General features: G+C 44.1%; 1 protein-coding gene across 1 annotated transcript in view; it reads right to left on the bottom strand.

The window, feature by feature from the left end:
* Positions 1–13,819: 13,819 nt before the first annotated feature.
* The window catches only part of LOC138489428 (zinc finger protein 135-like), a 29,417-nt gene continuing 23,235 nt past the window's right edge, over positions 13,820–20,001 (bottom strand). Inside the window, exon 2 of the mRNA XM_069617145.1 lies at positions 13,820–17,702. Coding sequence (XP_069473246.1) covers positions 16,057–17,049 — 993 coding nt within the window. The 5' untranslated portion in view covers positions 17,050–17,702 and the 3' untranslated portion in view covers positions 13,820–16,056. The remainder of the gene's footprint in view (positions 17,703–20,001) is intronic.

Here is a 20,001-nt window from a genome sequence, read left to right as displayed (position 1 = left end):
CTGACTTATCATTTTGTGAACACTTCTTTCTTTTCTTATGAACATATCCCACACTATTTTGTAATATAGCGGTAAGGCTAGTGTAGGCCCTTTTATTTGTCTAGACTCCACTAGGAAGGTATTATTATTTGATGGTTTTAGCTTGCTCCCATCTTAGTTCTAGGATTGGATGGGTGTTTATCTCACCCATTTTACAGTTTAATAAACGCCCTTGAACTGTGATCACTTGTGTCTGTCTTACGTTGATGCCATGCCTTTCTCACAGTGCACATTCCTCTAGGGGGCCATAGCCTCCAAATTTTACTTGGCAAGACGTACCTTTCAGGAGATTTTAAGATCGGCTGATTGGCCTAGCGATTCCACTTTTAAGACGTTTTATTTTAAACCGTTTTCAGATGTTTTACGATCAGTGGTGCATTCAGCGCAAAACTGCAGCCTCTGTGTCTTGACCTAAAATTTCGCTTTTCTTAGCCAGCAGTGTAGGAAAATTATGATTTTAATAAAGACAGAGGCGTCATTTTTCCCAACCTTAGTTCTTCCTGCCAATACATTGTTTGTTCCCACAATCCAGGAAAGTTTGAATCCATAAGGAAATAGATTGAAGGATTGCCTCACAACACCAGTTTTATCCACACCTTGTTCTTGTGAAGGATGTTTGCAGTTGAGCAAAGAAAAGGACCTTCCTTCCCGACAGATGTTTATACATTGCTAGTTATGGGCTGCTTCACCTGGGCCATGTTGGCCTAGTTAAAGAGTGCTTTCCTCAGTCATGTCTTTGCTGCTGGCAAATCAGTAAAGAGGTTAGTGTAATTGTTTTGGGGTAACTGTGTCCATGGAGCGCTTAAGACAATGGGCCTCATTCCGACCCAGGCGGTAAGTTACCGCCTGGGTCGTACCTTTACCACCATGGCGTAAACTACGTTTACACCATGGTGGTTGGCGGACTTACCGCACCATTCCGAGGTTGGCGGGGCGGTAAGTCCCCAATCCCCATTTACCCTTCCCCATTCCCATTTTTGCCCCATAGGGCATAATGGGAGTGGGGAAGGCGTTAATTACGCCACCGTAAATTACGGTGGCGTAATTAACAACAAGGTCCCTTAGCGCCATGGATTTTAACACCTGCTAAAAGCAGGTGTTAAATCCTCCATGGCGCTAAGGGACCTCGGAATCAGGCAGTAAGGGTTGGCGCTGTTTACGCTGCCGTAAACCCCTTACCGCCTGGGTCGGAATGAGGCCCAATTACTTGTTATAACTAAACTCTGAATGATTAAAGTGCAAATTTGGTTGGCTGCAGTCTCATTGCCAAAGAGCCGTACCCCAGACCCTGATCAAAAGACCACGGTGACACTGCGCCTAACAAATAATATCACAAGAAAATGTGCATTACATAAAAAAGAGTCTTTGATAAGTACATCTGTATTGAATATACATCATCCATTAGTCAAACTCTATTACGAATGTGAACCCCGACATGAGCTTCTCCTAGAACAGCAAAGCATGCATTATGGTGCACATCTCCCTTCTCGGTTACTTGACCTACACGCTATTATCTACAAGCCGATACGTGTTTCGACCACAGGTCGTTTTCAAGGCTGCAGAATTTCCTTAAGTCAAAATCCAATCACATATAACTATTCCTGAAGCACAAACTGTCATACTGGATGGGTACAAATCAGTCCTATGCATGTGATTATCTTTCTGTTATCCTATAGCAATAATACATAGAAACAGATGGGAGAATAAAGGACAAACAGCAGACAGAATACACAGACACCACCATACACAAGAAAAAACAAAATTGTTGAAACACTTAACATATATTGACAATAAAGTAAAATACAAATTCAACAATAGTTCTTACAATAAGTCTAATGCTGTGCGCTTTAAAATATACATCTTATTACATTTGTGTAATTTATACTCAAGCTTCACGAGACCACCATAATTCCTGAACCAATAGTCAATATGGCTAGATAATTTGAATATATAGTGGTGTAAGGCCATTTCAATATTCCAGATTTGAATATTAGAAGTATTACCCTAAGAGTATGTCCGTGCACATGCATTAAATAATCCAGGAATACTCCTGGGCTCAAGTAAAATTATGGGGGGATGTCCTCCACCCGTGAATACCATGGGGGCATACATACGCGATTCCTTACCCTGGTTTCAATCCAAAGACAGTGAATAAGTAATAGGTAATAGGTTAGGTGTATGTCCACCTAACATGAATTGACCTATTGTATACAAGAATAAGAATTTACCTTTTGAGTTGGGCTGTTTAGCATTTTCGTATTTTTAGCATGATAATATCATTGACTCGGACATTGAAATAGCTGTTCACTTACCCTATTTGTAGTGTTTCTTTTGTCCCCAGTCAATACACCAATTCTACTTGTTGTGTAGCATGATGAATTACTACGATGTAAGTACAGCTAATTACAATCAACCATTCAAATGATTTAATTGCTAAGAAAACTGTTAGGGTTTGGCTCTTGTGCTTGCATGTATGCTGTGCCAGGATGATGTCATTATCAGAATGTAGGCTGTGAGTGTGGAGTGTGAGGTTAGAATGTTTGGAGTTGAATTGGTTCTAACCGAGGCATTTACAATTTGTGAGCCTGGGTGGTGGGAGCCAGTGGGCTCTTGTCCCTGTTCCTCTTGTTATCTCAATTACTTGATGACATCTGATCCTGTAACTAAGAAGCTAATAAAGTAACCACTAAGAGTACCTGGCCTGTGTATCCTGAGTGTCCTTGATGAGTGAACCCTATGACCAAGGGCTGGTCATAACAATTGGCGACGAGGATGGTCCAAGATATGGTGAAGGAGGACCTTGGAGTGGACAGCTGGAAGCAAAAAGAAGCAGTTACCTGTGTGATGTCATGTCAGAGAGGAGAAGAGAGGAGACTCTGCTGCGGGGGGTGCAGGCAAGAGGACAAGGGGACTGTTGAGAGAGAGGGAGAGCCCACTGTCCCCCATGGACCGTTAGCGCCCACCACCCAGGGCTGTTTGAGGCAGCCACCCAGGGCTGTTCGAGACAGTCTCTCCCAGTAGACACTCTGGGAGAAGAGAGGCTGTGCCTGTTAGTTGAAGGGGATTTCTCTGCCCATAAGTTGTTGGGAAAGCGGTCCCCAGGGGGCTGAAGAGTGAAGAGATGCCTGTGCCCCATGAGAGTAAAGGAAACCCTGCCCCACGGTTTAGTTGTGGAAATATTGACCCACATCACTTCATATGACATTTGATCTGTCTTTGGCGTAAGGAGCCTACCGGGCTGGAGTTGGGTGTCCATCCGTAATGACAGCTGATGCCTCAAGCAGTGGGGAGGTGGATGTGTGCCCTGCTATTGGTGGCGTTGGCTGTGTCTGGCCGTTGAAACTTGCAGAGCTCCGTGGCATATGGAGAACAGGAGACGGCTAATGACGTCACTCCGCACTCGCTGGGTGATGGTGATCAGATGGAACTGTAGTCGGCCCCTGTGTTCCTGCCAGGAATCCTGTTGCGCATAGAGCTGCAGGCGCTGGGTTAGCAGCGCAACGGAAAGTCTGATGATGATCAAGAGTGGCGCGAGCATGTCATTTAGAGTAAAGGACCTGATTGTGCGTCTCCATGTCATCAGGAAGTCCATTCCGAAATGCTGAGTGAGTGAAGTGATCGGCGGGGAACAAGTGGTTTGAGCGCGTCCCGCTAGAGAAGAGTACAACGCTGGGCGGGGGAGTCTCTGTGCCCATGAAGGTGGTGAGGCGCAGGGTCAACGCAGTTGTTGCCTCAGAAGTGCAGCCTTGCTACCGCGAGTTGTGTTAAGCAACCAGTGATCAAGTGAGACTCAGGGCAACTGTGATCGTATTTCGTCTCCATTTTTTTATTGCAATTTTAGCATAGTTTATGCCATGTTCTTCAATGCGATTTTTATCTTTGGATGCAAAACTGTTATGGAAGCGGACTTATGCCTGAGCATAGGTGACGGCATGGGAAGCATCAGTTCGTTACTTTCTGTTTTAGGTCTTAAAGATAATATGCAGGTGGTGGCAATTGTATACTGTTGTGAGAATAAGAGTGGGTGATTGTATAGCTGTTACTACTGCCGGAGAGTAATCCTGTTCAAATCATAATGTGGGGTTTGTGAAACGCAAGAATAAGGTTTTAGTATTTTGAGATGCATGTGATTTTTAAATGTAACAACTTTGAGGTATTTTAGGTTGTAGAGTTGCCTTCTTTTGGGCGGCATGGACTTTTAGGCTTGAACATAAAGGTTTGTTTTATCACAGCTATCTCACTATGTTTTGCTTGTGTGTGTGTGGTGTGCGATTTGTGGTTTTAAAGCACAATCAGAGTGGTGTTATTCATTAATGTTTACCATAACATTTTGAGACATTACAGCAATTAGAGTTGCCAGAGTATTGGCAACATGGACTTTTAGGTACTACAATTCTCAATGTTCTAATGTGTCCTGCAATATAATGTTTAGAATAATTATTTTGAGGCATTGTAGGCGTGATGTGTGGCTTGTGTGTGTGTCTAAGCATTGATGTATTTTCCAAGATTTCTGCTAGGAGCAACTGCAGCGCTGACTAGCAGCTTTACATGCTTTGTATGGGTTGATTGTTTCAGTGTCGTCATTGTTGTTCTGAGTCTGAGTGTTTGGTGCATGACCAGTGGTAGGTCAAGGAACCCTGCAGGGTTTGTAAGAGATTTTAGAGGTAGTGCGTGACCAAGGAAGGGTCAAGGAACTCTGCGGTGTTGGATCAGTTTAGTGCGTAACTAAGGAGTGGTCAAGGAACTCTGCGGAGTTGGTGGTATTGTGTGTGTGTGGCCCTGCGAGGTCAGATACAAATGTAATAGTGACCGCCTAGTATGGAAACTTGTTGGAGATTTGATGGGTGTTAGTGACTCTGCGGGTTCCAGAGGTACTTAGTAGGAGACTAGTACCAAGCTTTGTGAAGCTTTGATCTTGTGGCGAGTTGTGGCTCTGCGGAGTTCACGTTGAAACTTTGTGATGTTTTTATGTTGTTTTGGGTTGTGGCTTTGCAGAGCCCAGAGGCAGCAAGCGGGGGATTAGTGCCTGGAAACTGTGTGAAGCTTTTATGTTGTTTTGGGTTGTGGCTTTGCAGAGCCCAGAGGCAGCTAGCGGGGGACTAGTGCCTGGAAGCTGTGTAAGGCTTTTATGTTGTTTTTGGTGACCTTATGGAGTTGTTGGGGTATAGGGGTTTCACTTGAAATTCTGAAGATACAGGTGACATTGCATCTTTTGTTTTCTCTTCTTGAACTTTAGGTTACTTCTGGAATGGTTCTTGAGCTTTCTCTTGATCAATTTCAGAAGCCTGGCAATGTTTCATCTGCAGCTGTGTTCACTTTGGGGTGTTTTGTTTAGAAGGGCTCAAGTGTCTGGCCAACATTTGTAGCTAGGGCTAGTTGTGATTGTTTTAGTGACAGCTTGTTGCCTTTGTTTATTGGTGTGAGTGGGTGAGTGATTGGTGACTTGATGGGCCTTTGTTTGCTTGTATTTCTGATTGGATTTAACAGCGGTATGAGTTGAGACTGTGGTTCCTTGTTGACCCGGGTATATTGTTGGGTTGTTAGTAGGTGTCTTGTGTTGTTACGATAGTACCTGGGTTTTTCCAAGCTTTGGGAGTTAGTGCTCGGAAGTGGCAGTCCGAGGTTCCTTTGTGGCAGGTGGGAACGGAAGGTGAATTGTGGTGTTTTGATAGGCTTTGGTAGTGTTTGCCTGAGGTGGGCGGTTAGTGCTCGAAAGTGGCAGTTCGAGGTTCCTTTGTGGCAGGGGGGAATGGAAGGTGATTTGTGATGTTTTTGATTGGTTAGGAGCTTTAGTTGTGGCGGCTGGGTCTGTCCTAGGATGCTAGTTACGCCTGTTGGTACAATTTCCCGAGGGTAAGTAGAACATGGTTGGAGTGAGGAGTGTTTTGTAAAATGTGTGGTAGTGGGTTGGTCTTTATGCAAGAGGAGGAGGTGTTAGGGTTGGCTTCCTTCTGGTGAGTTTGACACGTGTTTGTTTGTTTTAGGAAAGGAGGTGTTCGTGTTTGGCTCTTGTGCTTGCATGTATGCTGTGCCAGGATGATGTCATCATCAGAATGTAGGCTGTGAGTGTGGAGTGTGAGGTTAGAATGTTTGGAGTTGAATTGATTCTATCCCAGGCAGTTACAATATGAGAGCCTGGGTGGTGGGAGCCAGTGGGCTCTTGTCCCTGTTCCTCTTGATATCTCAATTACTTGATGACATCTGATCCTGTAAATAAGAAGCTAATAAAGTAACCACTAAGAGTACCTGGCCTGTGTATCCCGAGTGTCCTTAATGAGTGAACCCTATGACCAAGGGCTGGTCATAACAAAACCTAAATACATGTCTATAGCACATTGCTGTATTGATTGCCTGCTTTTCAGGGTTTTTTCAAGAACGGATAAATCCATCTAAAGGGCATCCCGCGCGTGATTCTTTGAGGCCGCCGTATTGTTTACAGTCATATTTAGTCTACTGACTTCACACATACATTACACTTGACGTTACTTACGCGTGCCATCACTACCTATTGATTGCTGAGGTGTAAACAAACACTCCGGAGATTGCCCGTGAGGCATACATTTGGGGGTCCCTCGGTTCCCTATGCAGACCAAATCAAGGCAAAATAAATAAGCTATTGGGGCTGCAGTTTACACATGTTGTGATAGTAAGAAGTGTTTCCTTTAATCCCAATTGGGTGCGCAATGCTGATATGACAGAGTGTAATCTCGATTTGGCTATGAATTAAGATGGTCTCATTCTGCTTGTATCTATGTCTTCTGTAATTGCCACTACTAATATTGACCGCTTAATCAGGTTACTCTCATAATCTATACGTCTCTGTTATACATTAAGTACATTACAATGGCTAGTCTCCTTATAGATTTATCATTTGCAATTTGTGAAGCACTGCATAATTGCCCCTCTTAGCTGTGCAGGGCAACTTCAAATACACTTGGAAATTAATGTCTCACTTATCACTGAATCTCAATTAAAGCATATTTGTAACAGTCTCTCTGATATCCATTAGTATCCTTTAAATCCTACACATTAAATTACATTATCAACAGTGTCACCAGTGCATTGGCAATAACACCCATCATGACATTGCTCCATCAAGACCTATATTACCGTCGTCTGGTGAGGTACATGACCTATCACGAGATTAAACAAAAAGGAGTTCACAGAAAACATTAATTTCATGATCCGTGTTCAGACTGGTGACGGTACTGCGAAATCTACAGATGCTCATGGCTTCTATTTGTCTGAGCAAAAGTTTCTGATTCCCTCCTCTTGTGCCACATTTCACTCATTGCAGACCAATGTATTTGATGTCTCCTTTATTGTCCATCTGGTGACTCTCCTGCCAATGGTTTGCTAGAGGAACCCTTGGATCAGGGATGTTGAGACTCAACAGATGTTCTCTGATGCGAATTTGGAGTTGGCGAACTGTGCTCCCAATGTAAATTTGCTTGCACACTCATACTATTGCGTAAACAACATATTTCATTTTGCAATTGCTAAAGTCTTTGATTTGTGTTTCAATACCATGGTCACTCACAAACCTCGTAGTCAGAAAATGCAGATTACATTTTGAATAATACATATATAAAGGAGTTTTCCAGCTCATTTGCTAGCAATTCCAGAGGAGTAGCTATCTTGTTAAGGAAAGGTTTAAGATTTGCTGTCAGCAGAGTGGACCTAGATTCTGAGGGCAGGTATGGGGCAGTGAAGTTGCTGGTGGAGAAAAGACGCTTGATACTCGTCAATGTTTATTCCCCTAATGTAGAGCAGTCTGTTTTTTTCAAGAAATTAGAGGATGTGCTAGCATATATGGGGTACAGGGCTATAAAAATAGGGGGCGATTTCAATGCTACTGTAAATGATACACTGGATAAGTCAGACATCTCCCATTCTTATGCTGAAACCAGGGCCAGGAAGGAGCTCCTACGGTTTATGCAGGCATGGGATTTGCAGGTTTGGCATGAACTTAACCCACATAAACAGCATTATAGCTTTCACTCGGTCCGGTATGGAACCTCATCCCGTACTGATTATTTCTTAATAAGTAAGGACCTCTGTGGGGATGTGAGTACAGCAGAAATTGGTGATGTCCTGATCTCTGATCATGCTCGTGTGCACCTGGCAATAAATAGATCAGTGGGAGGAGAGAGGACTAGCAGGCGGTGGAGGTTCAATACTCATCTGCTGTTGGAGCAGTACTTCTTGAAACACATTAGAGGTCATTACAAGTTTGGCGGTCCAGTAACTACGGTACCAGTAAGCTTGCCGGTAGCGTAATTACCAGATCGGCAAACTAAGAATTCTGATCGCGGGTGCCGTTTCACCCGCCAGGTCTGACCTGGCAGGCGTACATGCACCCGCGAGCAGAGCATGTCGGATGCACCGGATCCGGCTTCCCCATTCCCATTGAGCCCTATGGTGCTCAAATGGGAATGGGGAAGAATATTTTCAGGTGCCCAGGAATGGACAATTAGCGGGTCTGCCGGGGTTGTAATACCCCAGTAATTGCCCATTCATGGGTGCCTGTAAAAGTCACAAGTTTGGCCCATTGACGTTGAGATTTTAATATTTCTCAATGAGAATACAAAATCTATTGACAGGCTATGCACCATCTGGGATGCTCTTAAAGCCTTTCTGCGTGGAACGATAATCAGTGCTTCCTCTTATAAAAAGAAAAAAGCTGAGACAGAGGGCCTCATTACACGGTAGGTGGTAACCATGGCGCTATTAACGCCATGGTTGCTGCCGGTATTTTACCGTGTCTGCCTTGGTGGATAGCGGAATTACCGCCCTACTCCAAAGTGAGCGGGGCCGGTAATTCCCCATTCACCAAGGCTCCTCCCCATTCCCATTTTTGCCCCCATAGGGCATAATGGGAATGGGGAAGGCGCTAATTACGGTACCGCAAATTGCGGTACCGTAATTAGCTCCGAGGTCCCTTTGCGGCACCCTACTTTTACCAGCCGTTAAAGTCGGGTCCCGCAAAGGGAACTTGTAGTAAGGCGGTAAGGGTTTACCGGTACCGGTGCCCTTACCAGTACCGGTAAACCCCTACCGCCTACAGTGTAATGAGGTCCAGAGACTGTATGCCTATAGTCCAGCTATGCACAATCTGGGAACGTTTATACTTCCCTGCCTTCTGCTTCCTCAATGTCCTCAATGCTGACTGCCAAGCGTTTATTAGACAATGTATTACACAAGAAAGCAGAGAAAGATTTGTTTTATACCAGGCAAGCATTCTGGGAACGTTGGGAAAAGTCTGGTTTGTTATTGGCTAGAAGGCTGAAAGGGAGAGAGAGAGAAGGGGAAGCCAGGGAAAGACCACTCCATTTGTGGAAACTATAGACCCATTTCCCTATTGGAGGCCAATATTAAGCTCCTAGCCAAGATCCATGCCCAAAGGATGAATCCTCCATTGCGTAAGCTAGTCCACCGGAATCAGACAGGTTTTGTCTTTGGCAGGAATAGTTATGACAATCTAAGAGAGCTCCTGGATGTGATACACTTTAAGGGGAGCTCTCCGGAAGCCTTTGCTGCAGATGGCATTGACGCAGAGAAGGCATTTGACAGGGTTAACTGGGTGTTCCTCAGACGAGTGCTGGTTAGGGTTAATTGTGGACTGCAGTTCTTGAAACTCTTCAATGCCTTGTATAAGGATGCCGAGGTTATGGTTGTAGTTAATCATTGCATTTTGACAAGCTTTCCTATTTGTAGAGGCACACGACAGGGATATCCTCCATCACCTCTACTCTTTGATCTATTCATTGAGCCGTTGGCCATTGCGATCAGAGAAAATGCAGGTATTAAAGGTATTTCAATGGGAGGCCAAATATCTAATGTACTCTTATATGCTGACAATCATTTGGATTTACTCTCTGATTCCGGTCCTTGCTATGGAGAATTGTTGTTGGCTCTGCAATAGTTTGGGTAAATGTCTCGAAATCGCTGGTCTTTCCAAGCTCAACTTCATGTTATAGAGGGTTATTAGGTGTGGGGGCGAGAAATGTGGGCAGAGAGTGGTTTCAAATACTTGAGTATACATATTACCAGACAATGTCTGATCCAAACTTGCTGAGATTAACATATTATGTCTAAAATGGGGGAGGCTCAATCTAACATTATGGGCAAAGGTTAATGTAATTAAAATGGCCCTACTGCCAAAATTATTATATATATTTAGTATGCTCCCTCTTCCTCTGTCAGGAGACATACTTCAGGAAATTGATAATATTTTCTGTAATTTCTATGGGGAGATCAAGGATCCCTAAAGATCTTCTCATGTGGCCAGTGAGCCAGGGCAGTTTTGGATTCCCAGATGTCGCACTGTATCACAGAGCCTTCACGTCATGTACATTTTTGGCAAAAAGGTGAGGAGGTTGATTGTCCTAACTGGGTTGCTATAGAGAAAAATTCTGTTCACCCTGTTCCCTTGGACTGTCTGCTTAGTATGGATAAGAGGCTGGTTTGTTGATCAGACACTCCCTTTCGTTAGACATGTTCTGAAGGACTGGAAGAAGAGTTGCGGGACTGGTAGTGTAAAGTATCTTCTGAGTCTGGAGTCATCTCTGTGGAAAACCCCAGCTATACACCTTGACAGTCATACCCTTTCTTGGTCCTCTTGGCAAGCTGCTGGTATTTGGAGACTGGGTCAAGCTTATGATGGGGGTTCTGTGCTCACCTTTGAACTTCTAAGGTTTAAATATAAATTGAATAGGTCAGAAGTTTGTTGTTTTCGCAAACGATGTATGAAACACCTGAATGCCTCTACATGATGTCGCTCCTGTTTAACATTTGGCTAGGATAACTCCTCTTTCTGCCTCGTTCCTGTACACACGTCTTACTCCTACAGAAGTAAATAACGCTTCAGATCATGGGAGGGCTGTTTGGTGCTTTAAATTGGGGTACAAGATCTTAAATGCTGAATGGAAACTTATGTGTTCTAGTCCGTACCAATTTAAATTAGATATGGATCTAAGATATTCTCAGCAACTGATTTTGCACTGTATTTATTGGTCCCCTGGGAGAATGAAAAAGTGTAAATTGGCTGAGAATGACACTAGCTGGAATTGTAAATCTGATGTGGGGACCCTCATACATATGTTTTGGTTGTGTTCTAATATCAAATCCTTTTGGGAAGATGCCCTCCAGCGTATGGACCTCATTCTGGGTCTTGTGCTTCCCTGTGATCCTTTACTGTGCGTGTTGGGGTTGTTTCCGATCGGGCTTCATTTGCGTGTTGAGCTGGACTTCCGGGACTAGAGAGTTTTAATCGTGGCCAGAAAGCAGGTTATAAAGTGCTGGAAGAGCAACCTTAGGCCCTCTGTAGAAGATTGGCTACATGATTTATCAATTACTTCATGTAGAGAAAGAGTGACTTATCAGGTCAAGAAAAAAGAAGCTACATACTCTGACATTTGGGATATTTTCAATTAGTTTTACGCTTGAGGTATACCCCCTTTTTCTTTTCTTTTTTTTTCTTCTTCTCTCCTTCTTCCCTTTCTTTCCTCTCCCACTTCCCTCCTTTGCTTATAGATAATGGATATTGTTGTTACACTGTTTTGTAATTGATATACCTTTGTTTAGTTGTTTGTTCTTACTTTGTTGTGGATTGTATCATCTTGAACATTTCAATAAATAAATATATTAAAAAAACAATGCAATGAACTACATAGTTAGGTCTGCAGTTAATAAATCCTTATATGTGAAAAAGAAAAAGAAAAAAAAAAGAATATGCAGATTGGCACATACTGCAGGTGCCGCATTTGTGGAAGCCTCTGAGTGTTCTTAACTAATCACACCCACCTGGTCCAGAATCTGAATTAGTGTTCAGGAAAGACGGACTCAGTCTTGTTTTAATGGCGGGTGCTCTTGTATAGATACATTTGGGTTTAGTATCAATACAGTTATTCAAATTTTGATCCATCTGTAGGAGATGCCAATGTTTCAGTACTGTTCTATACAAAACCTGAGTGTCCCTTGATTATTGGGCAATGATGTTAATCAATGGCCGGCCTTCTCTCGATCGATCAACAGGCTCAACCAACTTGGACCTTTCTAGGTTTCTTGGCTTTGTCATAGGCACGCTGGATGCATGCCGTCGAATACCCTCTTGCTCTGAATATCTGCTTCAGTACATTACATTCTTCTTCAAAAACCGGATCTGCACTGCAGTTCCTCCTGGCTCTATGACATTGCCCTATGGGGATGTTGTCAATAGTTGACACTGTATGGCAGCTGCTAGCATACAATGTTGAGTTAACTTCCGTCTCTTTACGAAAGGTTCTTGTTTCTATCTTGCTATTCTCAACATAAATATGCAGGTCTAAGAAGTCTATTGATATCTCATTTGTTTGGCCAATCAGTTCTTTCCCAAAAGTGTTAGTATTCACATATTGAACATACTACCCAAATAATTGGTGTGACCCATTTCAAACAATGATATCAATGTATATTTTCCATATGATAACCTTATTAATGTAATCATTATTCATGAGTGATATATGTATGATAGGTTATTTATAACCCGTTTAAAACCCAGAGGTTTCTAAGCTCAGACCCGGGGATCGAACCTGTGTTGCTCTGTGTCATCTTGCTTCCAAGGTGAGCATGTTGCCACTGAGCTATCCGCCTGAGACGAGTGCAAATTCCTTTTCAAATTGTCCCAAAAAAGAGGTTAGCAAGAGATGGGGCATATTTAGTCCCCATTGCTACCCCTTTAATCTGTTGATAATAGACATCATTGAATAGGAAGACATAGGGCCTCATTAGGAGTATGGCGGTAAGGCAACAACGGCACTGGTATCGCTACCGGCACCGTTGCTACCGTACCGCCATACTAGGACTTGTGCTCGCAGGTGCCCTTGCAGCCACCAGGTCTGTTAGACATGTCCGCAAGCAGAACTTGATGGATGGCTGCTACTATCCTCCCAAATTCCCATTGAGCCCTATGGGGGCTCAAATGGGAATGGGAACGTACCGGCTCCAGCACCACTGCAAGGTGAATTACCGGGTTTGCCGTGGTCGGAATGACCCGGTGATTTTCCCTTTAATATGCAAAATCCACATCTCTGTTGTCCTTTCCCTGTTCTTTCCTACACAGCATGCTAAAAAAATCAAAATGTCCCCTTGCTTCGGTAAATTTTTAAACATTACTGAAAAGCCCACATGCAGTGCCGCTGCAGTGCAGTTGCATTGCATGTGATCGTTAAATGATCATTATTGAAAACAACTGTATGCTAACCAATGACCTTGGCAGGTCCTTACGTGTGTGATCTGCCGGGCCCTTACATGTGTGATCTACTATGGTGATGCCATCTGCATAGCTGATCCAAGAGGTTTGCGTTCTACCCACACTTTGGAAATTAGTAGCTTTGTTAATTAGTACCTTGTTCAAGTCAGCTTAACATATGTTGAAAAAGAACAGAGCGAATATACAGCCCTGTTTGAGGATGTTATACAGTACTATATTATCACAGAGCATGTTTCTGCATTCAGTCTCGCATAATATCATTAGAAAGGGCTACGATAATATTACATAGATCTAGGGGGGATGCAACAGCTCATTAATTCTGCCCATAGGTTCCCTCACACATTCACAGGTCATTGAGTAATCATTAGCACCCTAGTGAGGGGGCAGCCAATCAGGTGGCTGGGAACGTGGGCTTGAACCACCGGTGCAAGCCCGTGATCCATCCTACCTGACGGCTGGCTCCCCCGCCACCATCTTCCCCCCACCCTCCTGTTTTTTATTTTCCCTTCCCACCCCCAACTTATCTTATTTCTGCGGAACTCCACGACGCCGCCACTCCTTCCTCTCTGCTGCTGCAGCCCTGCTTCCCTTTCCATGGTGGCCATCTTGGAAAAATATTTTCCTTCCTTCAACGAGATGGTGCGTGCATCCCGTTGAAGGAAGGAAAACACTTTTTTGAGCGCCCTGGGTATCCACTTTGGTAGCCTAGGGTGCTAATTGCCTTAAGCCCCCGTTCCAAGGGCTGGAATGGGGCAAAGGCCCAGAGCCCTCGTTAATGGCCCTCGTTTCAAACTGGCTTTTAACTTGGGATTGTTGGGCCGTTACTCCCCATTCCAGCCCTTGGAATGGGGCCTTTACACCACATTAAACACAGCATACAATGGTCTATTGTAATTTCCTTTAGTTTTTCCAATAGTTAGTGATTTCACTAATGAATCAGGCAATATTAGGTGGCCAGAATTAAATTGTGTCTAATAGAGTGGCAGTAGATGTGTTAACTTGATCTACTTGTTCAATTCTTTCAGAATACTATTTATTCTGGCATGTATAATATAACCAGTAATCTATAGTTCACATTTTTAATACAGCTGCCCTTCTTATGGACTCTTCTATGTCTAACATAGCCAGTAATCTACTTTCTTAATCTTAGAAGTGTCCACAAGAAGGATAGCTGTACTATGTCTAATAGACAGTCATCTACATTTCTCAATCTTAGTACAGCAACCTTTCTTATGTGTCTAACATAGCCAGTAATCTATAGTTCTCAATTGTAGTACAGCTACCCTTCTTATGGACCCTTCAATGTCTAACATAGCCAGTAATCTACATTTCTCAATCTTAGTACAGCTACCCTTCCTATGGACAATTTTGTCTACCATAACTAGTCATCTAAAGCTCACAATCTTAGTACAGATACCCTTCTTATGGACCCTTCTGTGTCTAAAATAGCCACCATTCTATAGTTCGCATTTTATACAAAGAAGGGTCCATAAGAAGGGCGGATGTCCTAACATAGCCAGTAATCTATCGTTCTCAATCATAGTACAGCTACGCTTCTTATGGACCCTTCAATGTCTAACATAGCCAGTCATCTACAGCTCACAATCTTAGTACAGCTACCCGTTTTATGGACCTTTCAATGTCTAACATAGCCAGTAAGCTATAGTTCTTAATCATAGTACAGCTACACTTCTTATGGACCCTTCAATGTCTAACATAGCCAGTCATCTACAGCTCACAATTTTAGTACAGCTACCCGTTTTATGGACCCTTCAATGTCTAACATAGCCAGTAAGCTATAGTTCTCAAACCTAGTGAGGCTAACCTTCCTGTGGTTTGGTAGCAACTCCTATATTACATCTTGCAGAGAATCCCTAAAAATTATCCAACCCAAGTATCTGGGGTTAATTTCACTGGATCACTGCATAGTGTTTCAGCACCAAGGGAGCAGGAATTGTTAAACTCTCTAATAATTCATATTAATTTAAGGGTAGTAATATATGACAATCGTGCCTGTTGCCCAGGGTGGTATTATATGTCCACTGTCTGGGTATCACCATGTCTCTTTTTGTCCCAGGGCTTAATATTTGTGCCAAGTGTTTTTCCCATTTAATTATGGAAATGCAATTTGCTAATGCAGCAAGTGGCTCATTTCCATTTACATACGACCAGAATGTATCGAGATCCTGAGTTTTAATTACTGATAACATTACTTGCCACAGTTTCTGCTTTTTAATATAAGTGATGTTTTAGCCACTTTTGTGTAGACCCTGTTATGCTTGCTGCATTCCCGAATCACGTTTGTGCGGCACAGCATTGTTCAATGTGATGCGTAATGTTGTCACCGGTTACAATACCTAAGTCAGGGACATACTTATGTCAACTTAAGGTATTTTCAATCACCCAGCACTTTAGTTGTCAATTTGCACCCTCATTGATTAACAGAATTAGCTATTGGCGTCTGTGTCTGGCCTATTTTGGTCTCAAGTTACCCCTTTGAGGCCAAATAAAGTTGAAAATCATTTTTCATCGCATTATGTGACTCAGATTCATGAATGTTTAGCACTATTCCAACCACCTGGCACTTTAGAGCTTGTTTCCATGATATCTTATCTTAGGAATTATAATGGAATGAGTGCTTACCACACGTCTAAGCCTTATATGATCCCCCATCTATGTAAAGCTCTGAGCTGTAAACAAAGCTTTTCTCACACTCACTACACTTACATGGTATTTGTACCATGTATCCTCAGAATGGTGTGTCTTCAATTGTGGAGCCCAATTAAAGGGAACCCAGAGGGTGTCTCCACAGCGTGTTTACTTTGATGGCGTTTCAGAGCTGAGCCACAGGTGTAACTTTTCTTACATTCTGTGCATTGATGGGGTTTCTCTCCTGTATGGATCCTCTGATGCTGGGTTCGTTGCGAGTTGCTAAGAAACCTTTTCTTACACACTGTACACTGGTATGGCCGCTCCCCAGTATGGATCCTCTGATGACTGTGAAGAAGCAAGATGTGACAGAAGCTTTTCTTACACTCTGTACACTGGTATGGTTTCTCAGAGGTGTGCGATGTCTGATGTCTCCTCAGGTGTGATGCTCGATTAAAACTCTTACCACATTCTGTGCACCCATAGGGCTTTGCCCCAGTATGGGTTGTTCGATGCCTGCTCAGGGAAGCAGGGTCACTGAAGCTTTTATTGCACTCTGTGCATTGATGGGGCTTCTCACCTGTATGGATCTTCTGATGCTGGTACAGGTATGAAGCCTGAGTGAAGCGTTTCTCACACTCCGTACACTCGTATGGTTTCTCCGAGGTGTGGGATCTCTGATGTCTCCTCAGGTTTGATGCTTGATTAAAGTTCTTACCACATTCTGTGCACCCATAGGGCTTTTCCCCAGTATGGGTTTTTTGATGCCTGCTCAGTGAAGCAGGGTCACTGAAGCTTTTATTGCACTCTGTGCATTGATGGGGCTTCACACCTGTATGAATCTTCTGATGCTGGTACAGATATAAAGCCGTAGTGAAGCTTTGCTCACACTCTGTACACTCGTATGGTTTCTCCGAGTTGTGGGATCTCTGATGTCTCCTCATATTTGATTGATTCACGTTCTTACCACATTCTGTGGACCCATAGGGCTTTTCCCCAGTATGGGGTATTTGATGCCTGCTCAGGGCAACAGGGTCACAGAAGCTTTTATTGCACTCTGTGCAATGATGGGGCTTCTTACCTGTATGGATATTCTGATGCTGGTACATGTGTGAGCTCCGTTTGAAGCTTTTCTCACATGCGGAGCACCTGTATGGTCATTCTCCTGTATGGTCATTCTCCTGTATGGTCATTCTCCTGTATGGCCATTCTCCAGTATGGCCATTCTCCAGTATGGCTCTTCTGATGGCAGTACAAATGGGAGCTCTGAGTGAAGTTTTTCTCACACACTGAGCACTTGAATGGTCTTTTCCCCAGAGTGCGATTTCTGATGCTGGATTAAAAATCTACTTCAGCAAAGCTTTTATCATTGCATACACCGGTATGGTCGCCCCTCAGTATGGATCGTCTGATGTCTGTACAGATGTGTTCTCCGAGTGAAGCTTTTCCCACACTCCGTACACTGGTACGGTAGCTCAGCAGTATGGCTTTTCTAATGGCGATACAAACGTTTGCTCAGAGTAAAGGTTTTCTCACATGCCACGCACCTGTATGGTCGTTCTCCAGCATTATTCTTCTGATAGCAGCACAAATGGGAGCTCTGAGTGAAGCTTTTCTCACACACTGAGCAACTGAATAGTCTTTCCGCTGTATGGGCTTTCTGATGTACTCTCAGTTTTGATGCATAATTACATTGCTTATCACGTTCCGTGCACTCGCAGACCTTCTCCTCAGCATGGATCCTATGAGGGCCACTCATTCCCTGTTGAAAGAAGCAAAGGTTCCATTTATTATATGTCGTCATTGTGCAGACTAAAAATCAATAGACGTACTGAAGAGCTTTTCTTATTGTTTTACTGCCCACTCTAAACTCCTCAATTTTAGGATCGAAAAAGCAAGAGCTTGAAACTGCTGCACAGTTCTAAAAAGAACAAAATAAACCCTTCACCATTCTAGAGAGAGACATGGACACGATAAACTGGGAGACTACAATGATTTACAGGTACGAAAATCGAGCTGAAATCTAGTTGAATTTGTCCAACCTCACACTTGCTGACTAAGTGACGAATTGCAATGCTACTATTGGATTCATTGTTCTTTTTAAGAGCAGGAAATTCATTGGTGAAATATAGAATTATAGGTGGGCCACTAACAACTTTGGGGGTATATTCCACTTCGGGGTTCCAAGTGAAATCTGTTAAACAATGAGAGCAAAGCTGAAGCAGTCAATGAAATACAATATACAATATACACTGCAGCTGATGGACAGCCATAGATTATGTTATGATATGATATGATATGGCATTTGTAACGCGTCTATACACATGTGTTTCAAGGAGCGACGAGGCAGGGAGGGGGGAACATGGGGAGACAGACAAACGATCCTACTAGGCCAGGTGTCATTCAGATCGCGCAAGTGCATGGGTAGGGGGGATGGGAAAAGTGCAAAAAGTGCAAGGGGGAAAGGGAGAGGGGAAAGTGCAGTACAAAGTGATTAGTAAAATACAAGATAAATAATAAGGGCCAGCTGGTGGCAAGTGCAGGATAAGTGCAGACAAGTGCTGGGAAGGGGGGCTGTAGGGATACAGAGACAGTCCCGTAGTGCAGGGGTGGCCAGGGAGGCAGTGCAGGGGAGAGTGGCTGGGCCAAGGGCCGAGATTGGCGAGTGGCCCAGTTGTTGATTCAGTACAGTTTCAGTGATTTAGCAGGGGAAAGGGGGAGAGAAAACAGAAGCAAGGAGGAAGGTTTTGAGGTACTTCCGGAACCGGAGATGGTTCTCCTCAATTTTCAGGGAGGCAGGAAGTCTGTTCCAGAGGGAGGTCCCTGCTGCGGAGAGAGATCTCCCCCCAACTCGTTGCTTGGAGAAGCGACTGACCCTGAGGGAGTTGGAGGCGGATGAGCGAAGAGCTCGAGAAGGAAGATATTTAGGAAGAGAGAGTTGAAGGTATTTTGGCCCAAGGCCCCAGAAGGCCTTGTGGACAATGCAGAGGGTTTTGAACTTAATCCTTGCAGCCACAAGGAGCCAGTGTAGCGATTTCAGTCCTGGAGAGATCCGTTCCCTGGGCTTGAGGCCAAGGACAAGTCTCGCAGTCCTGTTCTGGATGAGTTGCAGTGGGCGGAGAGTAGAGGCAGGCAGATTTAGATAGAGGCTGTTACAGTAGTCCAGCTTCGAGAGAACCAGGGCTCTGGAGACAGTGAGCTTCTGGGGGAAGGAGAGGAAAGGAAGGATACCTCTGAGGAGGTGCAGCTGGTAGTGTGACTTCTTAGAAACGTCAGAAATGTGAGGAGAGAAGGAGAGTGTGGAGTCGAAGATGACCCCCAGGTTTTTTGCCTTGCAGGTAGGAGCAGGAAGAGGGCCAAGAGAGGCCGGCCAGAGAGCTGCAGGGAAGGAGGGAGTGGGTGTGCCGATGAGAAGAATCTCAGTCGTACTGGCATTAAGGCAGAGGTCGTTGGCGGCACACCATTCCTGGATAGCAGAAAGACAGTCAGAGATGAGGGAAGGAGAAGAGGAGGCCGAGGGTAGCCTGAAAATGAGCTGGGTATCATCCGCATAGCGCTGAAATTGGGGCAGAGAGCAGCGATGCAGTGTTTTCCTTGCCACCCCATGACCCTATTGCACCCAAAGTATTATCCCCATTGGCAAGTATTGTGGGGGGGGGGAAGAGAGAAGGCATGAGGGGAAAATATAGAGATTTTATACAGAGACCGGGTCACCCACCATCCCCACTACTCCCCTCCTAGCGTGGATCCCCAATAATGCATGGGTCTGAATGACTGCAAGAACCACGGCTCTGTCAAAGGCAGAGCGGTGACCAACAGCACTGGACCGACAGTGCTGATCAATCATCAGTAGTGCAGAACAAGCACCATCAGGGAAGCTGCGGATAGATGTGGCCGTGGTCCCAGACATTGCCCTACTGTGTACAGGTAACACAGCATTTGGAAAAGGAAATTGTTACTGTTGGCCTCCATTGGGAGCTATACACAACAATACGATTAATGATTATGTTTTGGGAAGATGGTGTGCTGAATGGTGTTCTCTTCCATCACCCATCACTCAC

This window comes from Ambystoma mexicanum, chromosome 9, assembly GCF_040938575.1.
Source record: "Ambystoma mexicanum isolate Mex_15411 chromosome 9, UKY_AmexF1_1, whole genome shotgun sequence".
NCBI lineage: Eukaryota > Metazoa > Chordata > Amphibia > Caudata > Ambystomatidae > Ambystoma > Ambystoma mexicanum.
This window is presented reverse-complemented; position numbering and strand designations above follow the sequence as displayed.